Source organism: Lycorma delicatula, chromosome 7 (genome assembly GCF_047948215.1).
Source record: "Lycorma delicatula isolate Av1 chromosome 7, ASM4794821v1, whole genome shotgun sequence".
NCBI lineage: Eukaryota > Metazoa > Arthropoda > Insecta > Hemiptera > Fulgoridae > Lycorma > Lycorma delicatula.
In genome coordinates, this window is record NC_134461.1 from 89,283,495 (window position 1) to 89,298,203 (window position 14,709).

General features: G+C 28.5%; 1 protein-coding gene across 1 annotated transcript in view; it reads left to right on the forward strand.

Annotated features, from left to right (window-relative positions):
* Nucleotides 1-14,709, forward strand: part of LOC142328065 (metabotropic glutamate receptor 1-like) — a 589,241-nt gene that overhangs the window by 536,839 nt on the left and 37,693 nt on the right. The window contains exon 14 of the mRNA XM_075371535.1: nt 1,708-1,812. Coding sequence (XP_075227650.1) covers nt 1,708-1,812 — 105 coding nt within the window. The remainder of the gene's footprint in view (nt 1-1,707; nt 1,813-14,709) is intronic.

The window sequence follows — 14,709 nt, forward strand, 5'->3', positions numbered from 1 at the left end:
ATCTTGAGAGATTTATTAAAAATCAACCAGATCTTCTTGCGATATATTTAGATACAAATGTAGTCAATTACCGATTGACTAGTTTGTTCAGGTTTGTATAAAAAAAGAATGTAATAAAGATTTAATTTAAGTGAACCTATTAAGAGTTGTGGAAGTATAAAACTTCGTTTTTCTTCAAATAGAACGAGGAAATAAAAAAATGTCCACGTCATAAATAAAACAACTTAATTTTATTTGTAATAATTTAATTTGTTTACTATTTACACACGATAGTAATTATGCATTTGCGAATAATTAAAGGAGATGACTTCATCACAATAGTAAGTCAATCTTTTATGTTTTTTCAGGGGAAATATTGTTGTGGTAAATGCAATGTAGTAACCGAAATATAATTAAGTGCTTCTAAAAATATATTTCCATTAGAGTAGAATAATTATGATGTTATATTTATTTTCACGATGTAATTTTTTAAATTGTGTAAAGAAAAGGGTCTTGTCAAATATGTTCTTTTGTTATGATGGTTATTGAACTTTCTGTAAATTTATTTTTAGAATAATAAAATATAATTTAGCAGAATGATTTTAAATAACCTTCATGTATAATGAATTTTTTATTTAATATTTAATAACCAAAAAAAAAAGTATTTGTTCCTACTTTGCTGTGCGATCAGGTAATAATAAAGTTTAATGAATACTTTTAGTTTAAAAACATCGTGATAGAAAAGTTCACTGAACTCCTGCCAGTATACTATTCTCACCTGGATATAAATAGATATTGATAAAAAGTTTTGAAGATGGGTCAGTAACTTCGTTCAACAGCAAATAAATAACGTATATCATTTCGCTAATATCGGTGACGTAAATACACGGCCTTGTTATTGGTGCACTGCACTCTGTCATCCCCTCCACTTTTAGAATACTGAGAATACTGTAAACTCTTCGTTTCTTATCTTAATCTATGAACTTGTAACGTAACTATAACCTGTACCTGTAATAACCAGAATTAACATATCTTCCTAAATAATTATAAAATACTCTATGAGTTCAATGAACTTTTTTCTTTTTTTTTGTTTAGGTATTACAGTAAATACTTAATTTAACTTCACTGTAGAGACACGAGGTGAAGGTTCAATAATTTTATTTTAATTAATATAAATTTATGTCGATTATAAAAACTATACATTTTCAAATGGGTTAGGGAGTGGTTCTACTTAATAATTTAAAATCTAATGAAACTAGAGCGTTATGTAAAATTTATTGGTTATAATAAAAAGATTAGACTTCAACCAATGCTGTTATGGTTTAACATACGCATACATCATTTTAAATGATTTTTAAAATTTAATAATTTGTTTTATACATTTAAAAAACTTTTACTACAAATTTGTTATTTTTTTAAGAACGTTTAACTGTAAATTAAAATATTCAAAGTTCTGAACACTTATCATAAAGTAACCACCATTTTGATTCTCACATTCTTCAAGTTCAGTTTTCCTGGATCATAGCTATGCTGCAGGATAGGATCAACCGCAGGATCAACTGCGGGATAGGGTACTTCCTCATCTCTTTCTTTCGTTTCAGGTACTCCAGACACGAAAACAGCGACTTCCTATTATTTTCCTTTATTACATCCTTTATTTATGAATGTAGACTACTCTATGTTTTCTGTATTAATTAAAATTTTTAATTTTTTTTTGTATGATTACAGATCAAAGAACATTATCAGTACAAACAGATATAGAACTACTGGAAACATTCATTGAAAGTATTGGAACAACTTTAGGCGGTGTAGGAGTAATAACGACATCTTCAGGTACAGCATTTACAAGTTCTACTAGTGGTGGAGGTAGTGGTGGTAGTGTTGTGGGCTGCGGTGGTGGGGTATTAATTAACAGAAATCGACGTCGTTGGGCAGAGTTAAGTCCAAGAGCGTTATTAGAATCTTCCCGAAGAGTTGCACCGAAGCCACGTATACGAGAAGAATCGTTAAGTGGCGATGAAGATAGCAGCGGACAATTTAAAAGTATTACTATTAAATTAGGTGGTAGTACACCTAGCATGGCATCATTAACATCTGACCAAATCATGTGATCATTTTATTATTACTTTAAATCGCGAGGTCAGTGATGAAACTGTTCATACATGCGCAGTAGTTTAGTCGACCTCAGAGCGTGCGTAGATCTTGCCTTCCTGTTTTTTCTCCTATAGTCTACTTGACGAAAGAGGGCACCTTTGAGCAGTAATAACTTAAAAAAGATACATATTGAAAAATCTTGTTTTTTTTTGTCATCATATTAAGAACTCATTCAAATATAAATTTTTCATTCAATTTGCAAAAAAACTGCAGGAAAAAATGGTTTTTTGCTCTCTTTTTTAATAAATTCCGTTTCCATGTTCCGTAACTTCAACAGAACAATCCTGTAAAATATTTTATAAATACATTTGTATGTTAAAAATATTATTCTCATACAATTTAAAGTTGTTTCGTTAGGTATTTCAGTAATAGTAGGGGTTTAAAAATTATTATCTTTATCAGAAATAATAGTATTTATACATATTTATTTCACAAAAGTAAACAGATATATAAATGAAATTCAGAAATGTTATTATTTATAAATTTAAAAGGGTGGTTAAATAGAGGACATAAGTTTTATTTATTTAAAAAATTTTCGGCGGTATCTTTATCTTAAACAATAATAATGGAAAGCTTTACATTCCCATATTTATTTTATTATTATTATTACTTTATTTATTTTTAGCGTAGTACTAAATCTTTGTATGCGGATGCATGTTTATATACTTCCGGAGACAAAAAATTGATTAAAAAAAGAAGCCTCCAGAGAATTGCATAACTTTCCCGCCTACACTGGTCAAATAATGCAATTTAATTATTTTAAGCTCATTTGTATCTTTTATGATAAAATATTTTTTGACTAATTTTTCTTTCCAGAAATACTAAAAAGTAAGGGTTATCAAAGAATTAAGATTTTTATATTTTAAATGCAATGGATAACTTGCAAGATAGATTTAAATTTAAAGTAAATTTTTAAACAAATTTTTTTAGTGAATATCAATTAAAAAACTTTTATAATTTGGAATCTTAATAAAAAAAATTTCAGTTTGTGTAAGAAAAGGTAAAACATCCCACCCCCTTTTCCAATTTTTGCAAAAAATTAATACACTTTCCCCCCTTCCTGGAAGATGTACGTATCTACAAAGTTTGAAAAAATCGGTCAATGGGGTCCAGAGTTATAAGACCAAAATGCAGGGCATCGTAAAATATAGTAAACATGCATAAATGTCCGTTTGAGAAAAAATAATTTTTTTTTGACTTGGAATAATCACTTTTTTCGCAAATTATTTACAATTTATTTTAAAATATTTTTTATAGTTAAATATTTTTTTAATGCCTCCTTAAGGCACAAAACTTGAAAAAAGACAACTTTTTAAAATTTTTTTACCGATCTATATACAGAGTAATCATAAATTAGTTAGCTCATTTTTGGTATTAATAAAGAAATAACAAACCAGTGCACTTACATGTATGTTTCATTGTTGAACAGGCATTTCAAACAGTTTTGTTTACAACGCTTATTTAACTTCAAACAAGTTCCACATGAGCGCCTTTTGTGACCCAAAAATGCCTACAAGATATTCAATTTCACGCCACACATTGCGAAGAATATCTGGATTTATTAGATTAATTACTCCTTCGAATCCTTTGAAAAACTCCTCCCCCCCCAAAAAAAAAAAAAATATATCGAAACATCAGGGGATCGAGATGGCATGAATTTGTTCATCATGGACGATCTAACGTTGAGGAAATTGTTCATGTAGATAGTTCCTAACACATGGTGGTGTGCCATTTTGTTAAATGTAAACGCTGAGTTGCGGATGTTCAATTTTTGGTACTGCATAGTCCTGTAATATGTCTAGATAATTAGCAGCCGTCGGGAAGACGAAAAAGAATGGTCCGATAACTTAATAAGCTGTCAACGCATACCAAAAATTAATTTTCAGGGTATCACGTTGTGTTTGTAGAACGGCATGAGAGGTCTTGCTACCCAAAATCGGACATTCATGTCGGTTAAAATGACCGGAAACATGAAAACTAGCTTCGTCAAAGATTACTTTTTTTCTAAAAATGCATTCGTTCATTCCATCAAGAATATCCACGGCAAAATTGTAACGGCATGGTTTATCGTCAACTTCAATTGCATGCACCGATTGAATTATGCTTGAAGTTTTGGCATTTGTGTAGAACATTCACGATTGTTGATTGCACTCCCAATTCTAAATTCGCACGAAGAATCGATTCACCTTGGCTTCTCAAAAACGTTTCTCTTACTCGATCCACAACTTCCTCGGAGACGGGAGCTCTGTCAGCACCTTTTCTGTGTACTACATGTCTATACCCTTAAATTGCTAATACTGACGTTCAATAGGGTTTTTATTAGAAGTATCACAACAGTACTCTAAACGAAAACGTCTACAAACAGTAATAACAAATCAGCTTTTCATGAAATCGTACTGCACATTGCTTTCTCTTGTACGGTAGCCAGGATTTAAGTCGTTAAATCCTTCATTTCATCGCGGGTTCACACAAGGTCAACAGGTTTACTCAAGGTTCAGTGTTCTTTCAAGGTTCACAATAACTCCAGTACCTACACTAATTTTTGGAAGAAATCGCGCTACACTGATTTTTCCATTTTTTATAACCCTTATAAAATGCAGTAATCATTTAATCAGAATGTTAAAAATCAGATGGGTGGATAAAGTGACAAATGAAGAGGTATTGCGGCAAATAGATGAAGAAAGAAGCATTTGGAAAAATATAGTTAAAAGAAGAGACAAACTTATAGGCCACATACTAAGGCATCCTGGAATAGTCGCTTTAATATTGGAAGGACAGGTAGAAGGAAAAAATTGTGTAGGCAGGCCACGTTTGGAATATGTAAAACAAATTGTTAGGGATGTAGTATGTAGGGGGTATACTGAAATGAAACGACTAGCACTAGATAGGGAATCTTGGAGAGCTGCATCAAACCAGTCAAATGACTGAAGACAAAAAAAATAAAAAATAAAATGCACTGAATAATTTAATTCCCTCTGTTCATAACGGTTACAGCTATAGCAGCATGTGTCGTTATAGCAGGGAAAGTAAAAAACTCTTTTGTTAAAAACGTGCATTTTTTGTCTAAATATTTTACAATTTACTTTACACTATTACATTACTTTACAAAGGGAAAGTATAGCAACGTATAGGAAAATGTAGGAAAGTAGGGAAAGTGTAGTTCAGGAAATTATAGGAACCATATAATAGTAAATTTCCTTTTCGTAGTACGAAAAAAGTACACTTAAAATTAAATACCTGCAATTTTAATTATCGGAATTACAAACCATTGTCGTAGTTGAAAAAGATTTTTCTATAGATTACTACACATGCATGTATGTATTTATACATGCATGTATTTCTAAAAGTAAAATATTTATAATTCTAAACATTTGATTATTGTCTTAATTTGTTGTTGTTTATATTGTTAGGATGAACTTCACATAGTTGTGGAATGTACGTATTTGAGAACAATCAAAAAAATCTAAACGAAAATTTTAATTTTGTTTTCGAGTTTCTTGATAAATATGAGTCAATTCTAATTTTATAAATAACATTTATGAATTTCTATTGAAAAGATGTTTAATGTAGTAAAAAAAATTTCGATACGATTACTGGAGTTGGAGATAATAATTATTAATAACACCCACTATCATTGAAATAATTAGCTGAACGACCTTAAAATAGTATGGGAGTAAAGATAAAAGTCCATACTTTAAAATAGTTTTTAATTAAATATCTTACAGAGGATTACTTGTTGATGTTATAAAATAACCATAAATGGTGTTATTTTTTTATGAGATTTTTATAAATTTAAATCAAGTGATTTACTCGTTGAAACGAGTTCTTAATAATTTTTTTTCTATTTGATTTCTTATGTATGTTTCTGTTAGCAATTTTTTATAATATCTCAAATACTGATGTGCTTTCTTTCGTTTGATACCCTAAAAGAGAGTTTCCATTGGCTAATTTATATTGAACTGCTGCTTCTTTTCGCATAAACAGTAAACAGTATCTTTACTCGCCTCACGACCTCTACTATTTATAATAATTGTAATAACATTTCTTTTTAACTGTGATTTATTAATTCAAATAATTATAATTAATAATAACGATATAATTTCGTTATAATATTATTATACTGATAGATAATTCTAGTCAGGATTAAATTTTTCTAAAGACGGGTAAATTGTTAATGTAAGTATAATTATATGTAGTTTATAAATTCATAATTATTTAATAATTATTAACCTTGGTAATGGTAAAACTAATGAATCTTTACTATTTCTAGTTAAGGTTATAGAAATAATTCCCAGATTTGTAAACTTGTTCCTAAAAAAAAGTAAGATATTTTGCATTTTCTAACAAATTTAAATCTTTATTTTATATGGCTTTCAAAAATGAGAGAAAATAGCTGGAATTAACAGAATAAAATTGGTTTTTTTTTTACCAGGAATTCAACGAAGACCTTTTTTGTAAAACGTTTTGACATTTTATAATATTATTAGTTTTCATGTATTTTTTTTTTTATAATAGCGAAGATTGATATAATCTCTATCTATAAATCCATATACAACTTCTTCAGTAATATTTAAACGGTAAAATAATTTCTTGTTTTTTATAATGAGCCATTTTTTTCTATTTCATACCCAAGCGTATGGATGAGTAGTGATAGATGGATAATTACCAAATTTATACTTTTAGCCGCAACACAGTTCTTCAGTTTTTGTAACCTTCCACACTACTTTCATCGATTGTATACCTCACGTAATATTATTTAAAATTTGATCATTATGTTTGAAACTTAAGATAACAATAAAATATAGCTTTTTCTCTTATTATTTTTTCTTCTTTGAATTACGGTTATCGACTGCTATGGTCATTAGCCATTGTATCAAACAAAAACCAGCGATCTAGTCAAAAGTCTTGTCAGACACATCATCCAGTTATAAACTTGTTATAGAAAATAACAAGAACGCAAGATTACAAGGATGTATAGGGTTCTTGTCACTTAAAAATATACATCCTTTTTTAAAGAAATATTGTATCTACCAAAACGGCTGTAAAATCCCGAATTTCTTAAAAACACATCCGTAATTAAAATTCGTTAAAAAAGTTATAAAATTAACTACATCTGTATTATCTATTGCCAGGTTTTCCATTAGGCCATCCCTTTTACTTCTTTTCTCTATCGTGATGACGGCCTCCACCTCCGATTCCAGGTATCTGAAACCATTATTATTATTATTATTACTAGCAGATCCGACAATGCTATTGTAGATTTGAGTATATATATATATATATATAGATCAATTGAACACAATTGCAAGTTTGATAAAAAATTAATAAAATGAACTTTACGGAACTTCACAAAATTAAACCTTTCCCTTTTACCGTTTCTCCTTTTTCCCCTTTTCCTTTTCCCACCTTTATGTTTTCCCCTTTTATTTTCCCCCCCTTTTCCTTTTGCCATTTTCATTTTTCCCCATTTCCTCCTTTCCCTTTACCCGTTTTCCCCGTTTAACCCACTTCCCTTTCCGGCTCCATTTCCCTTTTCCCTTCCTCTTTCCCCTTTCAACCTTTCTTCTTTCCATTTTCTTTTACCCGTTTTCCCCTTTTTTTTATTTTCCACTTCTTCCCTTTTACCTTTTTCGATTTTTCCTTTTCTCCCTTTTTCTCCGCGCGTAATTCGGTCCAATAGTTTTTTAGTCTATAGCGGACACACATAGCGCTGTTTTTAAAAAAAAAAAAACATTTTTTTGCTTGTCACAGATGTGACATCTATATAATAGTAGGTATATAAAACGCGTGTTTTCGAATGTGATGTGTTAAAGCAATCGATAAAGAACTTTCGGAGATTTAAGATTTTGAACAAACGAACATTTACATTTTTATTTATATAGATTTTCCTAATTTTTTTCTGAGATGATCGACTATTTTTTGTCACTTTTCCGTATGAGAATGGAAGTTTTATTAGTTATGAAAAATTTCATTCCTGACCGGGATTCAAACCTAGCCCTCCGGATGAAGGCTGAAAGTGAGTTTTTACCACTCACCAGGAGATTGGCAAAAAAGGATTATTATTATTGTTATATACTATCCGTAGAATGAGTGGTTAGCGTAATCTTAAAAAAAAATTCAAATTCAACTATGAGAAGTAACCAAATTTTGAATTGAATTAAAGATCCTTGTTTGACGTAGTTTTATGCAATTAACTACATTTCCTCAGTAAATTTGGTATGAGAGAATGGATAAAAAAAACTGCCAAAGTGTAATAAGGTTAATTAAAAAATTCTCAATGTATAACCTCAAAATACAATAAAATATCGACTTATATAAACCTATGCAAAAATATGCATAAAAGACAAATACATATATAAAAATCTTGTTGTTAAAAAAGTCACCTTTTCTTAGAAAATTCCGCTTAAATCAGTAATAAAGGAATAAAAATATTATTTGCTTTAAGTTTTTTGTTACTGATTGTTACGTTAAAATCCAATGCGAGAAGCTACACAGGTAGCTGTAGGTCGTTTTTACCAAAAATAGACCTTATGAAAAAAACCTTTAAAAATGCAGTATACGCTATGAGCTCAAGATACTTGCTAATTTTTAGTTAAGCAACTTATTATTTAATCCGATAAATCAGTGCATCAAATACTGTTATGCCTATTTTATGTCTTGAGGAAAAAGTATCTGCTGTAGCATATTTGCTAAAACTGTATCGTAACGCAAAACTATTTATCAAAGATATTTTTTCACCAATCTATGTAAACATATTTTACGTAGAATTTTAATTGAAATGAGTGCTGACAGCCAGAAGGATGACTTTAAATAATTTTATTGGGTGGTATTGTTTATTATGACTTCCCGTTCAAGGAATGGTAGGTCTTTTCTTCTCATATCCATTCTTTTACATTTGATCTATTTATTCACAGTGGAGTTCCTTGGGTTTTGACCAAATTCCTACTAGATTCGTGGTAAGGATTTGGGATCTGTGAAGTTACTGCAAACTTTTTTATTGTGTGATTTGGTAAGGACGTACATGCATGCATAAATGTTTGCATTAACTTTGTGATACACCCCCTTTTTCTATGCAATGCATTAATTAATCAATCACGTCAAACGCATCAAATCTTTCATAAACGAGAAAAGACTTCTTTCTAATGGTGGAGAAGGGAGTTTTAGAGGAGATGTCTCTTTTTTCATTCATTGGATCATTCTCGGCTTATTCTATCTTGCGTCAATTTCTTTGTCATTTCGTATTTTCAGTTTTTTCCATAATCCTATCCAGTATTTGGATCCTTTTCCTTCCTTTTCCTTTTTTCCCATTTACCAAATCCACAATTGCGTCCACCATTAAACATTTTCTTCTCATACAATGTCCCAATCAGTTCCTTTTCCCGCTGTCAATTACATTTAACTTTCTGCTTTATAATATCTTATCATTCGTACTTAATATCTTATCTTTTCATGATCTTATCATCTGATATCATTATTCTGCGCCACACCTGCATCTCAAATACCTCAATTCGCCTTCTGTTCATCTTCCTTAGAGTCCACATAGCATGATATTCCAACTCGTCAATCTCTTTCTTAAATCCCATCTAAACTTTCCACAAAAAAGTTTTCTCTTATTAAATACTTTCTTACTCTTTTTATTCTTGTTTTAACCTGTGTAGTACAAGTTAGGTCTTCAGTTATAATGCTACCCAAGTATTTAAATTTCTCCACCTACTTTAATCATATCCCCCTCTGATCTCAATCTTCTTTCCGTCTGTTACCATAAATTTTGTTTTCTTTTTACTTACTTTCATAAAATCCATTTTAGTAATTTAGCCTTTCAATTAGCTTTGTTTTATTTTCTGCTACACCACATATCATCGGCAAATTTTATTCATTCCACTTTCCTTACTCTGGGCCACTCCTCTTTTGCCATTAAAACAATTTTTAATTATCTCTTTATTATTCTGCAATAATTCCTAAGCTTTGTGTAACAGCTAATATACATACTTTAACCCATATATAAAAGGGAATCACTGTGGTTAGTCTCATAAATTATTTAATATTCTATGTATTACAGTGCTTGCTAAACCTCAAGTAGTATCCTTGTTTCATATAAATTATGAAACAAATTTTCTTTCGGCTAGTGAACCTGTATGAAAATTAAAAAAAAAAAAAAAAAAAACTTGAGGTAGTCTAAGAAATTTCGTGATAGATTATAAATAAAAAAATTATCTTGTTATAATATTTATTCTCTGGTTAACGACCTTCATTTGAAAAAATTTGCAAGCCGTCGAGATCAATGACCTCAGCTTTATTATACCATATTTTTATATAAACAGGTGCTCCTAGAGGACGTTGGATTTAAAAAAAGCATTAAATCCACTTTAATAAATTTTTATAAGTCGTTAATACTGAGTACTTACGTACCGAGGTCAAATATCTTTAAAATTATATCTCACAACAATTCTCTTTTGATTAAATACTTATACATAATAATCAACAGTTGTTAATAGAATGCTTTAATTCAATATCTATATAAAACAGCTCTACTAATTACATAAGTTGTTTAAATTTAATAATTTATTGGCCAATACAAAATTTGTGTACTTAAATGGTATTATTTTGTTGATTTTTTTTACCGTGAATATTTGCCTTACCTGTTTTGCAATAACAACACCCTTATTTCATAATTTAAATTAATATAAAAGTAATCCTTGACCACAGTCAATCAACTTTTAACTCTATGTTAATGTATTTATAATTAATAAATCTATATAAAATGTATATTATTAAAAAAATATTTCTATAATATTATTTTTTGTATTTATTATTATTTTTTTATGTTTACAAGGCCGTTAATGATAATTTTTATATAAATGTGTTTTTAAGTAAAAAAATTGTATTTTATCGGATTTTTTTTCACTTTAATAATCAATTAATTTAATTAAATTTAAAGGAATTGTATAAAAACTAAAAGTATATTTTTAATAATATTTTTCCAATTTCGATTTTTCGAAGTTACTGGAAAAGAAAATTGCTATGATTTTCTCGAATAGCATGGAGTTAGTTGACGATGGGAAAGCGAATTAATAGAAAGAATAATGTGGGGATGTAATGTTAGTTTTGCTCTTTAACTTGGCACCCACAAATTTCATTGGAGAAGAGCACCAAAGTTAGAATACCACTGATCTATAAAAATATGCGCACTCTTTAGGAAGCTTTCCAGTTTTCGGTAATAGAAAGATGTGAAAATGGCTTTAAAATAAACGAAAAATAAAACAAAATATATGTGAATAGCTGCATACAGAATCAGAATACAATTAGATAAAATTTAGTGATATACATTTGAAGCTGTATAAATTTGAAGTTACCATGAAAGTAACGTACGGGAAAAGTTTAAAAAGAGAATGATATTTAGTAATTAGATATTCTTTATTGTTATTAAAATAATATTCCACAATATTAAAATGAAAGTATACAAAACTCTGATAAGTTTACTTGTAATATATGGTTGACACATGAACCTTAATTAAAACAAATATACTTTTAAAATAAATAATTAAAATAGAAAACTCACTTACCAACAATCTTTTAATGCGTCCTTTCGGAAACGAATACCATATTTAGGAATCTAAAATTTTTTTATTAATTTATTTTATGAGTCATAACGGTGGAGACATTCGTTATGGCAGGACGTTAAGTCGACGTAATTTTAACACATGACGATCACCTTTATATATTTTACACATTTTACATAACAATTCTACTCCTGACGACAAAGTTTTAGTTAATAAAAATATTTTAAATTCCTAAAGATGGAATTCGTTTCCGAAAGCGCTGGAACGCATTAAAAAATTGTTGGGTTTTATATTTTAATTATTTATTTTATAATCATACCAACGGGTCGTGTTTGCTAAAATTATTATAAGACATACTTTCTCTAGAAATTTTTGAGAGAATAATTGTGAGGAGATTATATGGGCCAGTCAGTGAAGGAGACCAATCAATAAATTAAAAATCTGGAGAATAAGGTGTAATGTTGAAATAGAAAACATCTTCCAAAATCAGTAGACCCTTTACAATATAAAAAAGAAACATGTATTTAAAAACACTTTACTGTTTGGAAAGTATATTAATTTTTTTTCAAACAGAAACACATGCATTTAAAAAACTTTACTCTTTAGAAAGTAAAATTATTATTTTTTAAAAACATAATTTTTTTGAAACAGAAGGAAACAAAAAACTAAAATCCAATTTTTTTTAAGCCAAATAATTTTTAATATATTCAGAGTTTTACTGGAAAAATTAAAAAAAAATAGATGGTAATATTCCTTAAATTATAGGTATTTTTTTTTTTATTCAAAGATAATTTTTTTTTGTTTGTTATATTAATATCACTTTGTTATATTCATTTGTATTAAACTAAAGTATTGTTTTATCAGTTTCTTATCGTAATTTGTTTTGTGAAACAGATCATCAAATTATTCAGTTAAATTTTTTTATTTTGAAAAAAATAACGTAAACAATATTAAAATATTTATTTTTTTAATAATATTTAAAAATTTCCATGTTTTTTTTAACTATAGACTGGAAAAAAGTATTGGAATAGAAGTTATTTGTTGACAAAATACAAATTTGTATAAAAATAGACAATTACTGTACTTTTATTTTATTTTAATTCATAGTTCATCTTCAAGTGAGTGAAAAATTCACCAAATTCACATTCCAATTTTCTTTTAATTTCATAAAAACTCCCCCCACCTTTTGTTTAAAATCTTTTTCTGAAACATACATTTCCTCTAAAAAAGAAGTGCTCCGTTTGATATTCATGTTTATTTATCGTAATTTTTTTTTTACGTTTTAAGTTTATTCATTAACAAACAGGATGATTTTGATGTTTTTTATTTTATTTTGTGAAGGAAGTGCTTACGGTGTTAATATTTAAGTTGTTCAATTCTCTATTAAATTAGTGATAAATTTTTTTAACGAAGAATAACATAATTTACGTAGACATTTTCAAAATATCTTTTGTCATCATTATTTAAGTAGAATTTTTATAAGATTATGATAAACGGTTTAATATTATCTTGATGTTCAAATAACTTTCGTTTAAAAATTCATAAAGATTAACTGAAAAACTTAGTAAGCACTTTCGAATTCCAGAAATTCTTTATTCACGATAATAAATAAATATTTTACGAGTTTTTTCCTTTCTTTCGTTATTTTTATAAAAAAGATTTATCTTTTTTGCATTATTTTATGTGAAAAGATTTATAGGAAGAAGTTTTCTGTTAACCTCTGATCTGTATATTTTTCTTTAAATGTAATTTAAATTTTTAAAATAAAACCGAATTCAATATAATTATTTAAAAAAAATATATAACATTTTTTCAACCCTTATTTAAATTTCGACTTTCTGAAATCCGTATAAATTTAAGGATTACCTGTTGGTATTTATTGTCAAAGATTACAAACCGCAGTCGATACGCTGGATGAAGATAGATCGGTGATTCGACCCACCGGATTGGTCTAGTGGTGAACGCATCTTCTCAAATCAGCTGATTTGGAAGTAGAGAGTTCCAGCGTTCAAGTCCTAGTAAAGTCAGTTATTTTTACACGGATGTGAATACTAGATCGTGGATACCGGTGTTCTTTGGTGGTTGGGTTTCAATTAACCACACATCTCAGGAATGGTCGAACTGAGACTGTACAAGACTACACTTCATTTACACTCGTACATATCTTCTGAAGTAATACCTGAACGGTAATTCCGGAGGCTAAACAGGAAAAAGAAAGGAAAGATTGGTGATTCGGCGACTGGCTTCTTTGTTATCTACAATGTTCTATAGCGAAACATTATCCCCTCCACTGAACTAATAGTTCAGTGGAGTTGAATTAGTTCATTATTAGTTCGATCACAAGTTTATAAAACTACTGCGCATCTATGTGTGTTTATGTTTTTTAAACTTTTACAAGTAATAGTTGTTTTTAATTTGGTACCCATTTCAAAAAGTCAAATATAAAAAGAATAATTGAAAAAATATTTTTTTCCTTTGTAGCTCACTTGTAACTCGAGTGATATTTTTTTTAAGTTTAATATAACTAAAATATGAAATTTTTATCAACGTTTCTGATTTTCTTTGCATATTTTTATAAATTAAAAAAAATAAAATAATACAACTCGTTTTATTTATTACTTCAGAATTGTTGTTCAGTAGGCAAATTAATAAAATAAAGATTAAAAAATTATTATTTGTGCTCTACTCCAAAAACATAACTGTTTATGAATATAGAAATAAGTTTTAGGTCATGTAGAAATATTCCTTCTAAATTTACACTTTATAATTCCATGGATATATGCGATCTTTTTCTTTTATAAGTAAATTATATATTTTTTTACGTTCTTTAGAACAATAAAAATATATTTAGTGGTAGCTCATTGCCTAAAAAGAATATTTCTGCTAAGTTTCATATATCCAGCTGCTGCGGTTAAGGCTGATGAGTCATTGAATCAACCACGGTACAATTATTTATGTATATATATAAAATAAGTTTGCTCCAGGAAGCTGAAATAATGCTAGGATTGAAAAATAA